The sequence below is a fragment of the Anabas testudineus genome, chromosome 1, assembly GCF_900324465.2.
Source record: "Anabas testudineus chromosome 1, fAnaTes1.2, whole genome shotgun sequence".
Classification (NCBI taxonomy): Eukaryota; Metazoa; Chordata; class Actinopteri; order Anabantiformes; family Anabantidae; genus Anabas; species Anabas testudineus.
Genome location: NC_046610.1, coordinates 11229395 through 11254151, shown reverse-complemented (window position 1 = coordinate 11254151; position 24757 = coordinate 11229395). Strand labels below are relative to the sequence as shown.

Genomic DNA, 24757 nt, shown 5'->3' with positions numbered 1-24757 from the left:
TAATGTACGTTGTACATTGTTGCAACTCATTTCTAACTACCTAATTAAAAGTTTATCACTTTAGCGTTCACACAGAAATAGGCATCCGCGTTTTAAATTTAATTTGCCTTTTCACAGCTGCTCAAGGAAAGGAATAAACCACAACCAGAATCTAAGAATAGATAAAAGATGTAAATAGTCAGAGATGTATGCAGTGCAATACAAAGTGATGACAGAATAACTTAAATAATGATCAAGGCTACAAGTTGAATGTGGGGATATGGTAATGCAACAATCTGTTTCAGCTACAGTCCACCATGGCACTTAAAAATATTGTATTGCCAGGTAAATTAAAAACTGATCCTAAAGTTGAAAACAAGATTAATAATAAATTCAGTCTATTGCAAAACTATTTCTATAATTTAATATTTGTAACCATGGATGTGTTATTGTATCGGCAAAAAGAAGGCATTGTTGAGCATGCTTCAACTAGAGGGTGCCAAAGAGTAATAAAAAACAGTAGAATAGTTTGAAGATAAATATCATCCTACTTCAACCTTCAAGCCCTTATTAACTTTACTGTTACCGAGTGTAAAAAAACAGATGATGCAAACAGCTGCTTCCATTTTATTCAAGTAAAATTAATATTACCATAATGTAAAAGCACAGTCCCCAATAATTCTAAATCTGGTAAGTGTGCAAGTATTGTCTTTATTTAAATATAGGAACAAATTACGTGGAGTGGGTTCTGTCAGGGATGTCATGTGAATTTCCATATAAATTTGCTGTAAGTTGTTAGGTGGTGTCTTTACAATGCTCATGCTGCAGCAGCAGTAGTCTGAAAAATAGACCTGCTCATGTTGAAACAGAGAAAAATAGCTAATGCCCCACCTGGAACTATCAAATGTTGGTTCTTAATGATACGTGGCTCAAACAATAAATCAGAAATGGTCGATACAGTAAATTTTTTATTTTACCTAAATCTATAATGTGCATGTAGAGTTCACAGTAATGTACACTACAACGTACAATATCTATATATCTATATATATATATCTATCTCTATCTATCTATAGATAGATAGATAGATAGATAGATAGATAGATATTTATATATAATCTGGAGGATAAATGCTTTAACAGGGAAATACTCACCATAGAGTATTTGAGTAGTACTTAAATATGGGCCTACTTATCTTAATCTGAGAAGATGACCTGGAAAACTGAGCAGATAACTTGAAAGATACATTTATTCAAGTTCTGTACGAAGGGGTTTATTTTCTCTTAATTTTAAGTTTAATCTACAACAAGTTACAGTACTTTGGTTCCACATCAAGTCTAGAAAAGTACATTTGAACCTTAAGTGCACATAGCCTACTTACTGCAGACCAGGCAGCCAATTGGGGCCCTTGAGGGCCACTGTCCTGCTTGGATTCAGCCAATCAGAAGGTGTCAGTGCAGGAATGGTTAGAAAACAAACAGGACAGAGACTCTTGAAGATGAGAGCTGACCAGTAATCGGTAGACTAAAGCATCTGCTAAGATAGTTAAAGTTTTCTTTTAAACGCATAAACGTATAATATTTGCATGTTTTACATTCTAAAATATATACTAAACTATTCCCCTCTTTTATTGGTTTAATGGTTAACATTTAGACTACGTGAGATAATTTTTTAGGATAGTAGTTCCGGACCCGAAAGCGAAGGAGGAAGTAGGTCGGCGTGAGTCCTCTTGCAGCACGTTTGCTCTTTGGCCCCAGATGGAGCAGCTGTCATTGTTCAGGACGGAGCGTCACGACGAGCAGGAGCCTTTGAGGACTGACTCTTAAAATGCAGCTCAGCGACGAGGACTGCTGTAGTTCACCACTTAGTCTGGTGTGCAGTGCACATCAGGTGTTAAGCTTTAACATTTAGCGTTTGACCGATGAGGCGCTAGATTGTGACTTTTCTCTGCTGCTGTTGTTTTTGTTCTTTTTAATCTCAGAGCTGACGGTGCAGTGTTGTCCGCTTTACACCGTCCATCCGACGGAACAAGTCCAGACATGAGTACCGTTAATCTGATTTTTTGGGACCAGTTGCAGGCTGGCAGCTCCGATGTGGACTGGTGTGAAGGCAATTACCTAATTTACCCCAGCATCGCTGAATTTTACAACACGGTCGGTGTGAGGGTCGTTGCACTTGTAGCTATCGACGTGTGCTTCTTGTTTTGCATAATGCAGTTTTGCTCAGAGTCAACAGCTAGACCACAGCTTTGCTGTTTTCCTGCTTCGTTATAGCTTCTGGTATTAATCTCATGTTAGCTTCAGCTAGCTGTCGCACAGTCTTTCTGCTTTTCAGCATCATGAGGTTTACTGTTTACTGTTTACTTTACTTTTTCACCGAGATCAGCTGATCCACTTTGTTTCTAAGCTGCATGATCGGTTCAGCTGCTCTGTGTCGTTTTGCTCATCGTCTTTTTTTTTTTGTTTGTTTGTCATTGCAGATCAGCAACATTTTGTTTTTTGTTTTGCCTCCCATATTAATGTGGCTGTTCCGCCAGTATGCGAGACATTTCAACAGTGGGATTTACCTCATATGGATCCTGCTAGTTGTGGTTGGTAAGTTTGTCTGTATCTTATGATGTGTCAGTACTGTGTGATGACCTTTTAACCCCTCAGCTTTATGGGGAGATCTTCATCATCTCAGTTTAGCCTCACACCAACAGAAGTGTCCAGCGGATATTAAATGCATTCTGTTGTATGACAAAAACAACATAACTTATAAAATACAAAAAACTTTTTTTTCTGTTTCATATACAAGCTTATATTTATTGACTACTGTGGTGGGACCTGTAGATTATAAGCACTGTGCCATTTATTCCTTCTTTAACAAAGTTTGTCATGTTGCCAGTTGTACTGGCCTGGTCAGAACATTAGAAGCACTTTTAAATATAGTATCTAGCACAACACCACCAGCATAACTGGCTAAGATTTACATATACAGCCATAGCTAATTATGTGGCCACTGACTGTATAATAATATAGTGTTTATAGTGTGAAATGTGGTTGGAAATGAGCATTTTGATGATTTAGATCATCTGCTTGATATGATTTATGTTTGCCATAATTGGTCGATTCATCAAAAAAACAAAACACCAGATTAAGAGAGATGATGATGTAATATGATGAAAGATTTGGTAATATTTCAATATTTCTGGATCATGTATATCTCATTGTTAAACTAAAAACCAGAGCTCTCCAGGAGAAATCCAAAGCTGAGAGCTGAGTGTAACCTGGCAACTTAAGTGCATGTAAACTGGCTGATTGTTAGGATCCAGGTTTACAAAGGTGTTGCTGCTGTTACTGTTGTTCTTAATCATTTCCCCCCTGCTTTTATTTGCTGATTGGGTGATTGGGTCTTGTTTGTTTGACTGTCAGGTGGTGCTACTGTATGCACTGTAGGCAACACAATGTCAGGGAGATTAAATGCTCTGTTGCTTTAATGATGTTGCATAGTCAGCAAAGATGGCCTGACAGACCGGCCCATTTCTGAGAGGTGTCCTTGGTGGATGTTAGGGGAAAAAAAACTGAGTAGCATTTAAATGGGACTTGTATGACTGACTTAGCCACTGAAACCTGAACTATGGGTCATATGGGAAAAGTAGGTCATTTCTTCTCTAACTGGACTGAGTAAATATCAATCTTGTCTTTTCCTGTCAGAGTAGCCACATGCCTTCTGTAAAAACCAAACTTAAAGGGGAAATAAAAAGTAGTCTCACTGTTTCCTTCACTTGTTGTAGCCTATTTGTTTCTATTTCTTGTGCCTCGCAACAAACCACTGTGTACTGTTAGTGCATAAGCTCCGAACTGTATTTATTTTCAGGAATGTGGACATGCTGCTGACATGGGGGGGTTACGAGGTTTCATTTCTCTGTAGTTGGGTCAGTTTGAGCAGAAAGACAGATCTTTAAGTCCGAGTCCAACAGTTTTTTTTGTTGTTGTTTGTCTGATTTTTGGCCTTGGCCTCAGCTGACTGTGGACTGAACCAGTCATTTCGGTTGGGTTGTTGGGCGCTTTTCCCGTTAGCAATACCAATACATATCCAGTGTTTCCATGTAGAACTGCAAGTCTGCTGTTTATTTTCTCTGTTAATTTGTCTATAAAATGTCAGATGATACTACTAATGTCTTGTCTAACAGCGAAAAAAAATATTTTGGTTTTATTTCACAGAATAAATATGCTGCATTTTTACTAGGGGGGGAAAAAAAGTCACAAACAATTAACCAGTTATTACAATAATTATGTGAACTCTCTTCCCATGACACTTGACTTCCAGTGATCTTCAAGTACACTGACAGTTTGTCATGATTAGTAACCTCTGACTGGGAGCAGCAGTCCCTTTCGGATAAGAAGTTTGTTGAAATGTAGCACTCTCCTCCAGCGCCCGTTATGAAAACAGATTATGCAGATAATAGAAGGCCTGCTAGAGCGTGATAACAAAGGCGTATAATGGATCCATCCCAGTTAAAGTAACGTGGAGTTCTGAGTAACTATCTGTAACAGCGAGCATTTCCCAGTATTATCTCACTAAGCTGCTTTTGTTCTTGGCACACAGCCAGTTACACTGTAGATGATAGACGGTCGGTACTCATTCACATCTCCGAGGTCTGTTACTTGTCTGTCTAAACATTTGATGTCTTTGTTTTCACATGTGAAGTCTTTTTTCATTGGTCTTTTTCAGATGTTGCATTCAGATCAGTTTTAATTAGACTATTTCTTTCCAGCCTTATTTATACACTTAATGATTTTAGATCATACCTTTCTTCTGATAAACGTTTCCCTGCATCCCTTTCTCTCAGGTATTGGATCAACATATTTCCATGCCACCCTCAGCTTTCTTGGCCAGATGCTGGATGAGTTGGCCATCTTATGGGTGCTCATGTGTGCTATTGCCATGTGGTTCCCCAAGAGATACCTACCCAGGATGTTCAGGAGGGATCGGTATGTTAAAATATTAATATAACTATGTTTAGAGGATATGAGTGTGTATATATCTTACATCAGGGTAGTTATCAGGCCAGTATCATCCAATATCATATTTGTTTGACGGAAGAGAATTAATGGTGATTTTCACTTGAACTTCCTCTTACTGAATCTGAGGAAGTCATTATTAGTGTTTAGGTGGACTGGAACTGTGCAAACACAGCTGCAGGCCTCTGATGTAGTAAGAGCTGTATCTACAAGATTATAGATACAGTGGCAAGAAAAAGTGTTTTGAAATGCTGTGGTTTTCTGCATTAATTTGTCATAAAATGTGATGTGATCTTCATCTAAGTCAAGAGTATTAACAAACAGTATGTAGCTAAAGTAATTACACGAAATATTATCTTTCATGTCTTCATTGAGAACAACCATGGTGCTAGTGGAAAAAGTATGTGAACCCTTGAAATTAATAATAGTAATAAGCTTCTTTCTTGGTGTCCTGCCATAAGCACATTCTTCTTGTGCAGAGCAAACCTAAAAAGTTAGAATGTTTTTTTTTTGTCAGTCGAAGTAGCTCTAATCCACACCTCCAAACTAATTGTTTAAACAACGGTCCAGGTTTGCTAGCACTTGACTCCATTTAACTTTTTTTGTGGTCATTATTCTAAGGGTTCACATACTTTTTTTCACTAGCACTATAAGGTTTTTATGGTTATTCTCAATAAAGACATTAAAGATCAGAATTGTATTTGTGTTATTTCTTTGGGCACATTATATTTGTTAATATTCTTGACTTGGATGAAGATCAGATCATATTTTATGACAAATTAATGCAAAAAAACACAAAAACCCAAAAGGTTTACATGCATTTTCTTGCCACTGTACATTTCCCAAACACTAAATGAAAAGCAGGGTTGTTTTCACTGACAAACAAGACCGAAGAACAACGTGAACAAGACGAACATCACTAAACAATTTAAGTAAACAATTTTTTCATTTCCGTCTGTGTACAGCAGGTTCATCTGTAGGAGCTCTTCATCTTGTCATATGATGTGTCCATTGCTATGACTCTCCTGTTTAATAATAGGCCCGTCTGAAATAGCTGACACCAGTAAAAGCGGCATCACATGTCCACACTTCTCTTTCCTTTGTCACAGAGCTGTCTGGGCTGCTCTTTCTCTTCATAGTGTCACTTATATTGTGCACAGCCTTTGGAGCAGAGTGATGCTTGTTTATTATCTGTATCAGTGTATTAAAAGTCCCTCGAGTCATCTGAACATGAACGAATGAACAACAGTGTCATTCAAACACTGCTGAGTTGCTTCACATTCTGTTTTTCTGACTTCATCTAGGTCACGGTTCAAAGTGGTCATTGGCATCTTGTCAGGGATCACCACTGGCCTGGCCTTTGTTAAACCTGTCGTCAACTCACTGTCGCTTATGACTCTGGGCATCCCCTGCACCGCACTGCTCATTACTGAGCTTAAAAGGTCAGTCAAACATTTTTGTTTTTTGTTCTGATCCAGAACCATCGTACCACATATGCCCATCTCTTCAGTCACTTAGTGGGTCATAAAATTGGCGTAGGAAGGATGTTGAACCACACTTGATGGAAGGAATTAAATTAAAAAGGCAAAAATGATGTGAGGCTGGTGCAAAGTAACTAAAGACGAGATTTTCTTCAATCCAGAAGTCTCCTTCATTAAAATCAATATAAACATTGTAACCTCAATCTGAATCATCTGTCATTCTTAACAATGTTTTGTTTTCCTAAAAAGACTTGTAGTGTGTATATTAGCTGCCAGTCCAATTATACACTAAGTCAAATATTGTAACTACACTACCATTCTGCACTAAGAGGTCACACATTTCCTTGTTCTTATAAGAAGAGCAGATTGGATAACATTGAATTTATCAGAAATGTTGTAAATGATGATTGTAGCTATAAACAGCTGTTTCTTTAAATCTGCATAGGTATGTTAAGGCCTAGTATCAGCAAACATTAATCCAGTCTTCCAACGGCACATTGTTTTTGCTAATGTAAGTTTATCAGTTTAACAGAAGTGACCCCAAACTGTAGCATCACAAAGTGTGACGTACTCTAACTTCCTAATTTGTTTTTGGTGGGGGTTTGGGGGATTTGGGCTTTGGGTTGCACATTTTTGAAAATAAAATACATTTAATCTATTAAAATTTGCCCGTGAAAAGTAATTTAAGATCTTCTTAATTTACATTGTTAATAAACATCATCATCATCTGTTGAGTATGTTAAGCAGCTTTCACATAAGATTGATTTACGGTTTTAATATCTGTCATTTCTGCTCTCTATCTGAACCAATGGTTGGTGGTGTTAACTATGGAACCGTTACACCTGGCAGTTTCTGGGTGTGAGTTGGTGTGTTACTGTAGATTAGATTTTTAGTCAAATGGTGAGAAGAGAGGAAACATGTGACAACTAAGTTTAAATTTGCAAATTTTAAATACAAAATGTAAAACGGGAGTTAACGAAGAAATCAGCTAATATAATACATTTTAATTATAATATCAACAGGTTAATGTAGCACAATAACATGGCACCTTTGGCCTTTTGTACTTTTTACGCTGTCAGTTCTTATCTAATTATATGAAAGAATGTTCCTGAAAACACAAAACAAGCCATTCACGAACCATTAATGTGTGCACGTGTGGGCGTGTGCGTCTCTAATGCCTTCCTCTGTCACAGTAATGTGGAGCCCTGCTCTGTTGTTTCCGTTTCCCACAACCCTCACACGCTGCCATCGGTCTTGTAACCCTAAGTCATCTATTGTTCAACCTGTTTGTAATTCTTGACATTGCTGCCAGTGCCAGTCATCTACTGGAGGCGCTTGTTTTTTGTTCTGTTAAGTGGGAAAGCGATAGCCGGTGGTCTTTTGACTGTTTTGTTGTTGTTTGTTTTGTTTGTTTTTTTTTTTCTTTTACACTATGACCGTCTGCTCCTATTCAAGTCACTTCCAGTTAGACAAAAACATGTCCGGCGTGTAGGATATCCCTTACAAATATTACGTAAACTGGAAGTGTTGCAGCAATCGTGCCAGTCAGTCGCCAGAGTTATTCATAAAACACGTGTGTGATCCAATCAAACCAGGTTTTTATATTTGTTATTCAGTTTCTGTCACAGACTGACTGATGTCTCGGCTTTACGTTTACCTACTTTCGTTTTTGCATCTGAATAAAATGACTTTGACCCTCCTCCAGGCGGTGGCTCATTTGAGCCCGTTCATAAAGACCATAAAGTTCATAAAGTATCATGTTTTGAATCACTGATCATATGGAGCCTCTTCTTTTCTAGTCCCTCGAGGGAACAAAGTGTCTCTGCAGGACTCCACCCCAGATAGACAGGCTGGGCCTTTACTTATCTTTGCCTCCAAGAGTTCAACTCCACATCACACTGTCTCTGAGGAGAAATCCTGGTTTCATGCTGTGTTTTTCCACAAGGATTCCAGATATCCTGCTCTGTGGTGTTCCTTTTGTCACAGTGTGTTATTTGTTGGCAGGAAGCGGTGTGGTCTGACTTATGGAAGTTGTACATATATGTATATACAGGAAGCTGCTAAGTGTAGCCGTCTTAGACTGGGTTCACTTTGATATGGTCTAATTTTCCTTCTTGTATCTAGTGAAATGCTCACAGTGTAGAGCCCAGCTATTGTTAATGAGAGCAACCCTGTACCAGTAACAGTGAGATGGGCAAAACAAAGCAACACACCAGAGTTCAGTCAAGAAAGAATCCGTTTTGAAAACCCTCTTTGAATTGACTAGTTTAATAAGCTCTCTTATTATTTTCTTTTCCAGCCTGCAACTTTCCTCTGATCATCCTAATTTCCAGTATTTTCACATTACATACATTTTAATTAAATTCTTTTTTTCATTGCGGTTCGACCGCCATGGTAAGCCAGCACTTAAAACTTTCCCGTGACATCTGCAGCTGACTGATGATGGTTGTTCGTGTTGTTGTGCTCTCCGAGCGACTCTGGGTCATCCCATCACATTCTTTTTGTGTTGAATCAATCATTACACAAAGTAAAGACTTGTAACATGGGTTGACTTCATCAAATGCTATGCCCTAAGGGAAGGTGACAGAGTGTGTCACAGTGCATCATCGACGCAGTTTACTCACCCTTCCTTGTCCCCGTCTTTGTTTTGACACACAGCACTATGCTGTATCTAAGGAAGACAAGGCTAAGAATAGCTTATTAACAGCACTTTGAATATGTACAGGTCAGTAGTGTGTCCACTAGGAGACATTTCTACAGAAGTAAACAAGAAAAAAGAGCTGATAATCCCTTTATACTAAAGCTGAATGTGCCAATGTAAGACCCTGATACATACATTGAATTACATAGAATTTCACTCAAATTTAACTACTTAAATATTATTTTTTATCCTAATGTTGTGTTGGACTGTACAGTACAATTAGTTTTCACAGTTTTCACTTTTATATGACATTCACGCCTAATGACAGCTGGGGTTGGGTCCAGCATTTCTATGAGCCATAACAGGAAAAGTGCTTAAGATAATGAATGGATAAAGGGAAATGAGGACTATTCATCAGGTATCTGCCTGTAAACTTTAACATTGATAATATATAACTGTCAGGTTATAGACAGCTTGTCTGCTCATGGTTGTTTTCCAGTAAAGTACATTTTGGGTAAAAAACCTTTTTTATATATATGTAAGTGTGTTCTCACAGTTGTACACTTTTTTTTTTGTGTGTGTGTGTTCTGTTTGGTCATTGCAGGTGTGAAAACCCACGGGTGTTCAAGCTGGGCCTGATCTCAGGGATCTGGTGGGCGCTGGCTCTGCTTTGCTGGATCAGTGACAGGATATTCTGTGAAATGTGGTCATCTGTCAACTTTCCCTACTTACACTGTGCTTGGTAAGCGCCAAGTCTACTCAGAAACCTCAGAGCAGAGAACATTTTATGGACAATATGCATCCTCTTGACACAAAAAGGGAAAAATAACATTTTTAAAAAAACATGTGCTGTTACAGTTTAATACCAGTCTCAGATCACTGAGGAAAACTGTTGCTGAATATTTTTTCTTGTTATAACTGTAGACATTGTTAATCTTTCACAGATGTACCTGTAAACACAGATTTTTTTTTCTATGTTTATATAAAACTGTGTGTCAGACCTTCTGGTTCATTCAGACTCTTCTAACTCTTACAGGCACATTCTTATTTGTCTGGCGTCCTACCTGGGTTGTGTTTGCTTCGCCTACTTTGATGTTGCGACTGAGGCCCCCGAGCGAGGACCCGTCATCATGTTCTGGCCCAATGAGAAATGGGCCTTCATTGGTGTTCCCTACGTCTCCTTCCTCTGTGTCCACAAAAAGTCTACTGTCAAGGTGACTTAAAGTGCCGTGAGTCTGCTGCTACACTCTAAAACAGGATGTGTCCGAACAACATGAAGAAGAGATATTTCCACCACGACATGTGTGGGTCAGGTTGCATCCACTGGTGCTCTTCAGGCTGCACGGTGTAGGCAATAGGTGATATATTTTCCAATTTGCTGCCTTGGTCTGGTCTTCGCTTGACAACACTATTTATGCAACTCACCACGCAGGGTGACATTTCACATAACACAGTATCAAAGCCAAGAAACCGTCACAGTGTTCAAAACACATTCTCAGGCTTTGCATGTGAGATCACGCTCTCTCCTGAAGATCTCCTTCAGAATGAAAGTATTAGTATTTTGTACGTTTTATAGCAACTCAGAAAACCTCATAATAAAGGATTATTCTGCCTTTAAAAATAGAAATATAGCATCTCACAGGTGCAGCCAGCCACTGGGTTCGTTAACTGTGATTAATGCATAATACATTAAAACTCAAAGAATCCCCGAGCTGGTTTGTGTCGCCAAAGTGTTACGAGAAGGTAATTCACACAAAGCCTTATGTGTTTTAAATTTAATTTATAATGCATTGATGCTGTTAGACCTGCCCTCCATGTTGAAATGTAAAATAAATATTTATGACGAACGTTAAAAACACAGAAGGCTTCTTTCTCTTATAGGTGTGCTGTGTTTTACTTCCAGCATGCCACTGTGATTGTTACATGAGAAATGTGTTTAATATATTCCTGTGTATACATATTGAAAACTAACAATGTAATATGTAGTTATTTTCCTAGGAAAATCATATTATTCACATAGTATTTAATGAATAGGTGCCCTTTGGTATTTGCCAAAATTCAAACAAAGCTGAATTTGAAACCAGATTTTTAAAAACATGATTGACAATTCAGTGAAAATTTATTATTTTTTTGTACAATGGTTCTAAAAGCCTTTGGCTAAATGCACAGTATTTCATAATATGATGACTACTATTTACCCAAACATGGTTTCTAATCTGCAACCTTTAATTGCACAAAGGTTTTCATTACACATTTCTTGAACCCAGACATCTGCACTTTTAAACTGTTCTTCAACGTGAAGTATTTCACATTCAGTATTTACTCGTGCTCTCACTAAACTGTGTAAAAAGTCTAAATCAAAATAGGATAAGAGAATGTGACATGATTAATTGCATTATTTGAAGCAGTTTGTTCTAAAAGGAAAAAAATAGACTATCAATTACATGAATAAATTAATGAAATGTGTAGCTTACAGCACATAAAATAGTGAGTTTGATTAGCTTGTGTTGCCTCAGACGTAAAACTGAAGCTCTAATTTACGAGTGTTCATTTGAATAATAAAAAAAATCAACAGGGTTTCAGTATGTAGAGGTAAAAGGGAAGCATGTTTGAGTACTGCAAAGCAAAAACACTAAACCTGAAAGACAAAGATGATCAAAACTGCCTCAAGCTATTTTGTCCAACTAAAGAAGATTCTGGTAACTAAAATAACTCTCACATAAGGGGTCAAATGAAGGATTGTGATGATATTTTACAGACATTCCTAAGTGGAATTTTTGTTATCAACAAAGTATTTTGTTAAATCCAAAAGAATGTGTATTTTTGTAAGTGAAATGCAGCCAAAATACTACTTTATTACTGTGTTATTACTACTTTTGTATTGCCAAATATTAGTACAAACAGTTTTTTTTTATTGCATCTTCATGAGAATTCATGTGCTGGGAAAACGGCAGACCATGATACAGCAGAAATGCAGTTTATGTGAGGGGAAATCTAAGAATAAAATAAGGTCATTAGTAAACTGTAATATTTCTGTATTGTAGTATTGACAATGTGAACAAAGTAGTTGTAGTGCTCGACAGTTTTGACAGATTTTGCTGCCGGTTACATGTAACTGTACATCTGACTATGATAAAGTGGGTTATTTGTACTATGCATCTGATTTGTGTGAGCAGAGCAGTCTGTTTATTGCTGTCCTATGCATCACAATATTTGTGTTGGCACAAGGTGTGATTTTGATCTCACAACAGTGAGTTATGGACTTAAATGTGTATGGAAATCTTTTTTTTGTTTTGTTTTGTTTTTTTTTGCTTGCATTGACAATACAAAAATAAAACGACATCAACGCACAGAATATTTATTTTGATAATTTATCCTGTTTTGTAAATAAATATTTGTAGTAAAATATTACATTAGTACTTTATTTTGTGTTTATCCATACATTTTTATAGCTTTATGTGTATTGTTGGACTCAGTAAGGGTGAGGCAACAAGTATTACCACAAGGGGGCACAGTTTTATTTCTCAGCACTAAGAAACTGAACCAGACAAAGTTCTTGAGGTTAAATTTGAATAGTGGAAAATATATATGTAATATAATATATAATATATAATATAATGACACACAGAGCTACTACATGTCTCCACAGACGGTCTTTGAGCTTTTTAAATTATATTGTACATGTTGACACAGTGGGCAGGTGAGTTAGGATGCTCCCTTAAAAAGTTTTTTATTTATGTTGTGTGCATCATAGGATCCTTAGAAGGCAGTTTATCTACTACTGTGCTGCAAGATAATGTATAGAAGTATTATAAATAACATAAGATAGAATATGAAAGCAACATACAACAACATGCACTGCATTAAAAAAAATACATTTTAAAATATCACGTAGTTTCTTAGATTGATTTACTTATTTCATGGTTCTATAAAATAAGAATGGTTTGACATTCAACAATTTGTAACTTATATGGTTGAATGAAGCTGCTTTTGCACATATTTAGCAGTGGCTTCATCATCATGTTCTCTCTCTTATTCTACACTAATAAAGTAACAAGCACCTGTCTTTTGTCATATTATAGCGTTTAGATGATATCTTTCACGCTTTCAAAATGATTAGATTATTAGGATGTTTTCTTATTACCGTTACCACATTTGTGTAATTTCAAATCAATTAATCAATCTCTCCAGTTTGACTGATTTCAATATTCAGGCTCTCTGTCATTTAAAGTTTGCTTATTTATTCTGTAATAACTAAGTGTATTAAATATTGTCTCTCCATAGACGTACAGGTATTAATAGGCTTTCATTTTAAAGTCTATTTAAAGCCATATTCATTAGCCCATGATGAATTAATTATTCTCCACCACACTAAACCCTGTTTCATATGTGAGGCGTCTCTCCTGGAGGAAGTCCCGCCTCTTTTGGGCACCGAGGACACTGATTGGTTCTCACGCGTGTCAATCACGCAACAGCCATGTCTAGATTATGGGTCAGATAAACCACTGGTTTTAATCTTCAGGGGATTATTTCATCGTTTTACCTGTCGGAGGTCCGTACTGGGATGAACCGACGTCGTTAGAGGGACACTGACGAATAAAAACGCTGCTCTGCGGATGAGCTGCGCCGTTTGTCAGCGGAAATACAGCAAGATGTTTCTAATAAGACGCTGGAAGCAGTGACCGCTCGTTTGTTGTAGAGCCTTTAAAAAAAAAAAAAAAAAAATTATAAGAGGGTGTTTCCGCATCCAAGCTGTGAAACACACAGAGGACCATAGATGTGAGTGTTTTCCAGTACGGGTGGCGTTTGAGGAAAAACCAAAAATCCATCCAGATGATGTCAGGAAAGCATTTCAAGGCTCACGAAGTGAGCTGCTGCATCAAGTATTTCATCTTCGGCTTCAACATCATATTCTGGGTAAGTCCGCCGCTCGGGCCTAATCAGCAGCAGCACGTTGATCTCTCTCTGTCTCTCTCTCTCTCTCTGTTTGTCTGTCAGCCTTTATTTTTTATTTCTCCTCCCTACAATAAGCTCCCTGCTGCCGTGCGCACTTGCTCCCACTGTCAGCACGCTGCCTTTTGTTTTTACACCCGTCTGACATGAGTGTTTAAGCAGCTGGGATGAAGGGGCTTTACTGACTTGTTTACATCCTGGTACCCTCATCTGACAACATGTCACCGCATTGTGTAGCTGGGAGTAGTCACTGATCTATGATCATCCTCCATACTGACCGAGAGCAAACATCTCCTATTCTGGTTCCTGCTTCCTTAATGTGGAGAAGAAGTATTATAAGGTTTAGAAAAGGGTATTTGGATGTAAGGAGCAAGAACTGGCCTTAGTAATGCTGTAGGTATTAGTAATAAGTATTTTGAGTCTTTTTCTTTATTTTTAATTTTTATGGCTGCAGCTCACAGCTCATTAAAATCCTGTATCTCAAAATATTTCTTCTTAAGTTTAGGTAAATTGCTATTTTAAGAGATGCTACATTCCTATGATGCCCTGAACTAAAATTGCGATTTAGATGTTTTATAGATTGAACAGAGAGGATGGCTGTGTCATGATTGATAGAGTAGTTGTCCACAAGCTCCAGGATTATCAATTTAAAGTAAAGTAAACCTAAATAAATAAATATATCAAATGCTTGTGGCAAATCCGGACTACATTAAATGAATCTATAACGAGCCAGAAAGGAGATTTGTGTAAAATCTTAAATCTGAAAAGGAGTTTCTATACCCTGTGGTACAATAGTCCCCTCCGAAATACAGTGGAGTTAAAGCGTAAAGTAGAATCACCTGAAAAGTAAAGTAAAAATATATTAAAGTTGAACTTAAATACAAATAAATGTATGCTTTTCTTTTCATATGTCTTTTATTTGTAGTTCTTACATTTAAATGTGAGCACACAGAAACTGAAGCAGCAATCATACATTTTTATTGATTACTTTTACTGCTTTCTTTCTCATTGTTGGCACAAAGAACCAGACGTTTTCCCAAAAAACAAGCTGAAACCTGGACTAATCTGACCTCAAACACATTTCCTTTTCCTTTTTCACTCCATCTGACATGAGTTTGGGCTCAGAGAAGTCAGGGACGCTTCTGCACAAAACAGTGATGTGTTGATCAGGGTGTTGGAAACATTAAACTCTACCTTTGCTTATATTTATTAATCAGTAAAAATGAAAACATGAACATTCTTTTTCTGTTCTTCATATAAAAATGCCAATAAAGCTATTTATTTCTCGGTTGTGAATTGATGCACTGTAGGTGGAAGCTTACATCTACATAATGCGTTTAAACTGGTTAAAGATGTCATTTCCTGTGGGAGACCCCTGCCGATTCTGCAGTCTGAGATGAGAAATATTTAGTAAATGGACCACAGCCAGGAAAATCTCCGTGGTTTCCTTCTCTCTCTACTTCTGTGTGATGACTACATGTTGCAGTCACAGCAAAATAATCCTGCTGTCTTGTCTCTTTCTTCTTTTTTATTCCCTGTAGTTCCTTGGAGTGGCGTTCCTTGGCATCGGGCTGTGGGCATGGAGTGAAAAGGTGAGTTTTATACATCAGTGGGATGAGAAGTAGCGTTCATTAAGTGTATGTTTTCACTTATGAACATCTGCAAACGATTCATAACGTAAGTGAATTATTTACCACTTCTGTCTGCATGAAATGGTAGCCGCAGCTTTACTGAATCAGAAAGGAATGTCATGCTTTCCGTTGGGACTCTGAACAATAGGTTGAATGAATCTGATGTATTTCACAGATTTATTCGTTGTGTAATCTCAGTACTTGGGGTGTAAAAAGAGGACGGACAGTCTAGTGAGAGTGTCTTTACTTCCAGTGAAGAAAATCTGAAGCTTGAGATGTTTCTTCTTGATTTTTGCTTCTGTCTTTTTCATTATTTATTAATTTGCTGATTATCATATTTATTACTCAATTAAGAGTTTGGTCAATAAAATATTAAAAGGTAGGAAAGAAAACTCATCACTGTTTTTGAAAAGTCTTGTCCAACAAAGACATTGAATTTATACATAGTATAAAACACAAAAGTGGAAATCCTCGCATTTGAGAAGCTGGAACCAGGGAGTTCATGTAATTTTTGAATTTAAAAAATACAGTTGGAGGAATAGTGTCATGCTGCCTCCTCATCTAAAAGGGTGGATGATGTTTCTTGGCATGGAAATCATATAAGGAGTAGTGCAAAAGAGTAGAATTTTTAACAAACATATTTATTGAACAAAGGCAGAAAAGCTGCCGGGAAGATCAACCTAAAAAACACTGATAAAAACTGCAGCCTCACAGCAAGCTATTGCTGCCTCCTCTTCCTATTCAACAGCGTCTCACCTGACTGGGACCTACCACCTGTTCAGGTTAACACTTGGTGAGCTGAGCAGACATGAAAGGATAAAAGGTAAATCAAACAGGAACAAACCTCTAGGATAGGATGCTGCTAATAATCAAACTCTATGGATGTTTCTAAGTTCACTGTATCTAAAACAACTAAACTGTGTGTATAAGTGGTATCAATCACATTGAGTCATTTATTCTATTAGCAAAATAGCTGCTAAATAATTTGCTAAATAATCCTTTTAGCTCTAATTTACCATTATTAAAGTTTGGTCCGAGGGAGCGTGTACACTTTAGATTTATGGCGACTATGACTAACTTAGACTACAATACATTCTGAAATATATTTTCTCCCTCTCTTTTTTTCTGCAGGGTGTTCTGTCCAACATCTCGTCCATCACAGACCTGGGGGGTTTCGACCCGGTCTGGCTCTTTCTTGTGGTAGGTGGTGTGATGTTCATCCTTGGATTTGCTGGTTGCATCGGAGCACTGCGAGAAAACTCTTTCCTGCTCAAGTTTGTACGTTCCCTAAATATTTCCTGCTGAAGTTTGTACGTTCCCTAAATATTTTCTGCTTCGGTTCATAATAACACTGTCTAAATTCAGGAAACTGTGATGTTTATATATTTCCAGTTCTCTGTGTTCCTTGGTATCATCTTTTTCCTGGAGCTGACTGCAGGAGTCCTGGCCTTTGTCTTCAAAGATTGGATCAAGGATCAGCTCAACTTTTTCATTAACAACAACATTCGGGCCTACAGGGACGACATCGATCTGCAGAACCTGATAGATTTCACCCAAGAATATGTGAGCACTGCGTTTGTTTGCATTCATTTACATTCACTGATTTCAGAGTCGTAGTTGTTCATTTCTGTGGGACGTTGTTGACATGAGGTGTTGTTTATTTAACCTTGTAGTGGGAGTGTTGTGGAGCTTTTGGGGCCGACGACTGGAATTTGAACATCTACTTCAACTGTACTGACTCAAACCCAAGTCGAGAGAAGTGTGGGGTGCCCTTCTCCTGCTGCACCAAAGATCCAGCGGTATGTCTTTCCCAGAATCACCCAAAAGGTTCACCACCCATTAATTCCTATTTATGGGAAAGCAAAGCAAGCGAATGGGTGTAACTAGATGTTTTGTGTGTTAGAGTTAGAATTTAAGTTAAATAGGTCAGTTTCTAACATGCTGAAACTTTAGGGGGAAATTGTGAAAGTATTCTCTGTGACAGATAGCTTGGTTATCTGTGCTTTCCAGAAGGTCATGGCTGACTTCCAACAGGACATCCAGGCCACAATGTTTAGTCCGCTCAGACTCTGCCAGCACAGCAATGTCTGACAGCAGTTGGGTGGAGGTGTCTTGGCTAAGTTTTCTTTCTTTTTTTTTTGCCTGAAAATACAGACTTCACTGAAATGAAAGTTGCGCAAGAGTCTGTTTTTATTTGCTGACCTAGGGGCATGCTGTTCTACTAATGTCATCCACTCTGAGAACAACACCTAGTCTTACCAAGGACTAAATGTAAAAACAAAAGGGGTTTAGGCGCAACAGACCTCTAACCTAATAACATTTTCAATCAATCTTTCATGACGGATTTCATGTTTTACGTGGCAGAGAAGTTATTGTTATTCAAAAGACTAATTTAATATTATTCAATTCAATGAAAAATAATTTAATATACTTGTAAAATGTTTTGAATTACCAGCCTTTCACTGTTAGTTTCAGGGTTTTACTGGGTCACAATGTGAGTCAGGGCTCAAAGCAGTCAAGTCCAGCAGAAGTCCTAATCTGTATTATCTCATTTTGGCATGAGTCTGATTAAGTCTCATTTCTGCAGCTGTCATCTGTCATTCTGGACATATGTTTACAGGTTTGGGTTTCACTGGCAGTACTGTTTGTTCAAATCAATACACTTAATAGTATTGTCAGCAATGCTGCTGCTGATGTAATGGAACAGCATAAGTTTTTTCTCTAAAAGAAGAACATATATAATAAGAAACATTGTCTCTTCACAGGAGGACGTTATCAACACTCAGTGTGGCTATGACATTCGAGCAAAAACGGTGAGAAAACTTTTCCTAACACACGCTCTAACGCTAAGTCAAAATAAAACAGCTGTGACACAGAATGAATAGTAGAAGTTGTTCTCGCTTATTTTGCTTCAGGCAGGTTTATTTGACTACATGAGGTCATCAAGTACTCCACCCTGGACACAGTTATTGTCCACTAGTGTGTTTCCCAATTCCTTGCTCTTCCTCAGTGCGACAGCTGGCTCTCCATCAGTACTTTGGGCTGTGTGGTATTACTCATGCTGCAGAAATGCAATGGGAATTGAAAGCCCTCCCCCATCATTAGCTTTGGCCTTACTCCATAGAAGCATAATATAAGGAAAAGGCTGAGTTTGTTTTCTTGTGTCAGGAATAAGCCAGAATGAAGCAGTTTTAATGGGTTGGATCAGGAAAAGACTGAGCTGAGTGTGTGTTAACAACAGGGTAACATTAGTTCAGAGAGATTTTATTGGGAAGGGCTTTCGAGGAGACCACAAGATGAAAAGGAGACTCATGTGTTGCTATTAAACACACAAGGATGTTGTAAAGTGTGAGAAAAGTATTTCCCATCATCACTGCATACAGTAAAGGTTGTCAAAACATTTCATTTGCACTTGATGATTAGTCTTTCATATTAGTTTGACTTGTAAATGCTTTTTTAAATGTGTTTCCAGGATTCTGAGCAGAGAACCTTCATCTACATCAAAGGCTGTGTGCCTCAGTTTGAGAAGTGGCTTCAGGACAACCTGACGGTGGTGGCAGGCATCTTTATTGGGATTGCATTACTACAGGTGAGCAGCAGTATCAACAGTTTACTATTACATCTAATCTTTGTAAACTTTTCACAAACCTTTTGTTTTTCCCGTCAGATTTTCGGCATCTGTTTAGCACAGAATCTTGTGAGTGACATAGAAGCTGTGAGAGAAAGTTGGTACGTAACAGCAATTCATCAATTCAATTGAAATCTCACTGAGAGCAGTGATTTTAAATATTGTGAAATTGATGTATAAAACATTAGCTGCTCAAATTGAGTTGCACTGAAATTTTTACACAACCATTTTGGACTATTTTGGAATTTAAGTAGAAAATGTTAGCATGCTAATGCATTAAATAAACATTTATACTCACTATACTCTAGTACAAACAGAAAAAGGGTAAATACTCTGATGCATTTTACCCAATAGTCTTTAAACTTTACAAGTAGGTGAAGGCAGCAGGTCTTGTTGTGCATGTATGTATAATATCTATGCATGCATCTGTGCACTCTTTCTTAAATCTGCCTTATTTTTGTGCAGCTTGTTTACTTAAGACCCCCACAGATGTTCAAAGGCAAGAAGGATGTAACAGGTAAGCACTGTAGGATTTAATTATCCAAATTGGATTATAAACTATGGACCCCCCCATCCCCTGTGGCTTGTGTTTGTACTGAAATGTTTATTTTCTCCCAAAGGACTCTGCAGTTTGGATGCCAGCAATGAAGGGGAATAAATGAATTAGTTGATGTGTCCAGAACTGAGAGTTTATTTCATATGTACATAGTAAATTTAGAGTTATTTTTAGAGTTATTTGAGGCCCTGTTTTTGAATGAAGCACAGCCTCTGACATGTAATGTAGCTCTTAAGAGTAAAAACTGAAGAAATGCAGTATAAGCAGATATGATGGTAAACGTATAACACTCAGTTGATTGTGGAAGTCTGGAAAAATGGAGGAGGGGATTACAACTTGTCAAGAAGACCCACAAAGGTGGGTTTGATTTGAAAGGTTTCTTTCGAGGCAGCGCTTCATTTATATGAGGGCCTTGGTTTTATATGTCTCTCAGCTGCAGTGACACTTGACACTGCACGTGAGGGGTGTGTTCAAAGCTAAAGTGATCCTGGAAATGCACTGCATGCCTATTGTCTACTAGTAGGACATTGGCTCTCCTAAATGTGTTTTGTTAATGTTAAGTATTTAAAAATACTTGTAAAATAGACGGTAGTTTAGAGTGAATTGGCTGGTAGCACTTTGTTGAATGTTTGATGAGATCTACTTAAAGGTACGGAGAATCAACTTCAAATTTATTTTTGTCCTTGAGATGATTTCACTCATAACATACAGATCAGGTCAGAACAGTTTGCGAGCAGAGTCTTGTAGGACTAAGGTGAACATAATAACATGCAGGGAATTCATACATGTGCTAGGTTTGTACAGTTGCAGTTTGTATGAGTTTCTACATTGTAATGTACTAAAAAGAAGCAGAAGATCTAAGTCAAAGGTCGGCCTTAAGCACTTTAATCCTCATACAAGAGTGACGAAGCTTATTGCAGCCACTCGGTGTTTTGTCATGATGAACTGTTATTGTAGTGCAACAGCTACCACAGCAGGGGACGTTTTCTTTAATCAAAAAAAACATCCAGACGACATCTGTAACGTGTTGGTGCTCCTTAACTATCAGATTTATCACGACTTTATCCACAAGCAGCTTGACAGAGGTAATGTTTCACCACAGGTGTTGTGCTGTTCCCTGCACATTGTATTAGTTTACAGTATCAACATATATAAGTTAATTTTCTTATCTTTTTTTTATTATTATTATGGCCAGTGAATTTATTTTATTAACTCTGCCTCATTGATGACGTTCTGCACCTTTTTTGTTGGTTGTGTTTTAATTCTCTTGTATTTAATTCTCTTGATCTGGAAGTTTTCACTGTTAAATTAGGAAACAAGCAATTTGCAAGACTATTAATGAACTGCATGCAGGTAGCTCTTCGTGGCACTTAACTGAACATTCATTTATAGCCTAGACACAGATGATATTTGAAAGTAGTGCAAAAGCTGTCTCACCAGCATAATTTTTTGTGCATACAGCATATTTGTTATTCTTTCTTGACATCACCTGGAAGCATGCATTTTCAACCTTTAACAGAACAGTATAGCATGGAGGTTAAAGCAGCCATTTCATCTAAACTCAGAGGGAACTTGCAGGTTACACAACTTTTCCTTCGCAGTCAGATATTCTGCAGCCTTGACGAGCCAAGCATTCTTACACAAAGGCTGTTGAACGTGTATTCAATGTATTTCTGCATTTTGAAATGTTATAATAAAGCAGTGATGGTGTCAAATATCCTTTTCCCCCACTAAAGACTTCATATGAGTGTTGTTTACTGATCACACTCTTTCTCACCACTCAGTGCCATACTTGTAATTTCTATTTACTCCTGATTATAACTTCACCTCTGTTTCATGTGTACTCCTGATTCATGTAAATAATTGGATTGTGACAAGTTGTAAATATATATCTGAATAAATGTGGTTCTTTGTACTTATTTGTCTGTGTTTACATCTTTTAATTATCTCTACACAGGCACTTAAAAGGTGATATAACCTATACAGACTACAGACCGATGACGATATGCCTTTCTTAAAAAAATCAAATTAAATTACAACAAGTTAAACTCTGATAATGTCGGTGAGTGACTCGTCTTTCCTTATCGCAATTTAACAACGGTGCTGTTGTTAAAAGTGAACAAAGTGTACTTTAATGTCAGCACTGCAGATTAATTGTGCTTTATTTGTTCTACACTCTATAAAGAGTAAAGGTGTACTCATGACCTCCATCTAGTGTTGGATCCAAACTGATGTCACTGTGGTCCTGCAAGTCCTTCACACCACTTCATGTGTTGCCTAAGTTCAGGCTTTTGAAATAAACAATACACAAAAGGAGAACATGTAACATTTAATACATTGTATATGTCAAAGGAACAGAAGTTAAAAAAAAAAGTAGAGATGCATCTGGCTTTGTGAAAACTTTGCCTCTCCTTTGTTCTCTCAGTGTTTTCAGTTCCCTTGTTGACTCGACTGACGCCACAGAGGAAAATTACAAATTACTGTTTTTTCTCTGAAAGTAAACTTCATTCACGGAGAGATCAACAACAATTAGTTGGCTTAACACACACACACACACACACACAATTTTCTCTCAGGACAACGCAGTTTATTTGCTATTTAGATAAGCAGCTTTGATAAGTGTATCTCTTTCTGTGTTCTTGGAGATTGATTGCAAACCTCTGATCCGACCTTTGGCCAGATGCCTCAGTGGTACTTCCTTAGACTCTGCGGAGAACAACAGCAGACGTATTGACGTAATCAACGTTCCTCTCAAACACATGAATAGAAACTTCGGGCTCTTTCCCATCAACTTTCACACAATAATTATTAGTTGAAACAGTTCGGATCATTTCACCAGCTGGGAAACAACAACATCACTGCTGTTATTTTAAAACAGCGATTCCTCTGTTCACAAAACAAACTGTGAGAAAATGCCTCTTATATAAGACCCTCAGACTGAAAACCTTTTATGTGTTGTTATTGATTAAAGCGCACAGTAATTATAGTTGTTGTTTCTTTGTGGTCATTTGATGGTGCTATTAAGAGTCATTATCCTTCATATACAGTAACTGTTTATATCATGTTTTAATCTATTCTGTTCTCCTACATCTGCAGTGGTTCTGTACTCTGTAGGCTGCACTTTATCAATACAAGATGACAGATACTGTGTGGATCAGAAAAGGCCAGCAGCAACTCCTGAACTCCTGAACTAGTCTCTAGTGAGACACCAGCTTCCTAATTGCTGGAGTTGTCTTTCTTCACTGAGTGAATGAATCAACAGATAAAGAGACGGGTGATGATGTCTGCGGGTTGGAGGCTGCACACAATCACAAGTGAAGGAGATAAACACTCTGTAAAGACATCAACGCTAAAGTGATGTTCTGTCTCGACTCTGGATTCAGTTTGTGAGCAGATTCAGAAAGTGGTAACGGCCTCTGGAGCAGATAGAGACTGACACCCACTGGCTGCTCACTGTATTTTATCCAACTAGTGTAACTGTGGACTTTCTGGAGTTCAGTGATAACATTGTACTTTCCTAGACTATGTTCATTTTATACTACTTTATCCTTCTACTCCACTGTATTTGATGTACACATTTCAAACTTTACTCATCCAAGTCATTTGACAACACTGACTTTGCAGATTTTAAAAACAAACATGACCAGGTTGTAAACTATAACACATTGTCACCGTTATCACTACTGAAAAGGCTGCAGCAATGCAATACTGCTTGGTTCTTTAAGTACAGTCTGTTTCTATAGCAGTATATTATTTTGACAGTTGTATTACGTCTGTGAAACAGTTGCAGCAGTTAGTTGGGGTTTCCAGCTTGTTTCTTGTAACTATATCAAAAAGAAAAACATTTAAAGTGAGTATTTTATTATAAGGATGGATTTTCTCAGCAGAGCACCAAGCACAGTCTTTCTCTCTTTTGAATGTGTAATGTGAGGATATAATGTTTGGTAAAAGCTGATGTAAAGAGGGATAAAGCTGTTTCATCAATTATGATGATAATGCCTCACACTGTGCAGGATCCAGATAAAGACAGGAGAATAAGTGTGAAGTACTCCTGCTGATAGAAATGATTACCATCAGGGGCTGTAGGCTCCTTAATCAAGTTTCAGCTGCCCACACACAGGAGGATGAGCACCTTTTATTGTATCACTGCCATTATCTTACACTAAATAAACTGAGGCAGCAACATTTTCAAACAAACAACTTCTCTTTGTAAGTTTAAAACGTGCGTAATGTGCAACGTCATAGGTAAAATATGAGACGCGTATTCTGGACGATCATCATCTGACACTTCTCCAGAGTTTTTGGTCCTCCTGAGATGCTGTAATTTGAGCCAGGGGGCTGGTTTTCCCCCCTCACAGAACTGCCCATTTCCTCCAACCAAGACGCGCAGCCACAAAGTGGCGACTGTTCATCCAAGAGAAGAAATTAGGTGAAAGGCGCCTCTCCGGCAAAGAAAATGGTAAATAGAGACGCTCTTTTACCCCCTCCATAAATAAATCAACGATACTGTCGTGTCTGTTGACTTGTCCGGACATGCACTTGAAATCTAAAACGCACACTAAGTGTGGCTTGATGAATTGAATCCATCAGATAACAGCTTTTGATTGATCAATCAGCCCCGCTGCATTAAAACGGGGGATCTGACTGCATCTGTCCACAGCAGAGGTTCCTGTCAAACCTGTGTGCGCTGCTCAGGTTAATGATTTGCTGATTATCTCGTACTTAGTACTTGAGCGTGGAGTTTGGAGTCTGCCCTCCCCTCCGATAAAACATAATAGGAGTAGCTCGGACTTGCTTTGCCTTTCTTTGTGCCCACTTCTCAGCCTCTGACTCTCTGTTGGTCCCGGCTTTGACTCATCTGGCTGCGCGCAGAGGACGCACA

At 37.9% G+C, this 24757-nt stretch overlaps 2 protein-coding genes across 3 annotated transcripts; both read left to right on the top strand.

Annotated features, from left to right (window-relative positions):
- Positions 1–1739: 1739 nt before the first annotated feature.
- On the top strand, positions 1740–11723 carry acer2 (alkaline ceramidase 2). Its single transcript, XM_026359589.1, has 6 exons — positions 1740–2132; positions 2459–2573; positions 4814–4955; positions 6290–6427; positions 9712–9849; positions 10144–11723. Exons 1-6 carry the CDS (start codon positions 2019–2021, stop codon positions 10328–10330), a joined length of 834 nt encoding a protein of 277 aa, XP_026215374.1. The 5' UTR covers positions 1740–2018; the 3' UTR covers positions 10331–11723.
- A 1864-nt stretch (positions 11724–13587) lies between these two features.
- LOC113162255 (tetraspanin-5) lies at positions 13588–21794 on the top strand. 2 transcript variants are annotated; one of them, XM_026360306.1, is made up of 10 exons: positions 13588–14024; positions 15602–15652; positions 16823–16891; positions 17084–17254; positions 17365–17490; positions 18457–18504; positions 19164–19280; positions 19359–19420; positions 19785–19836; positions 19940–21794. In XM_026360306.1, exons 1-9 carry the CDS (start codon positions 13941–13943, stop codon positions 19795–19797), a joined length of 741 nt encoding a protein of 246 aa, XP_026216091.1. In that variant the 5' UTR covers positions 13588–13940; the 3' UTR covers positions 19798–19836; positions 19940–21794. The 2 variants fall into 2 exon arrangements, with proteins under 2 accessions (XP_026216091.1, XP_026216090.1); XM_026360305.1 differs by having other exon boundaries at positions 16823–16969.
- The last annotated feature ends 2963 nt before the right edge of the window (positions 21795–24757 follow it).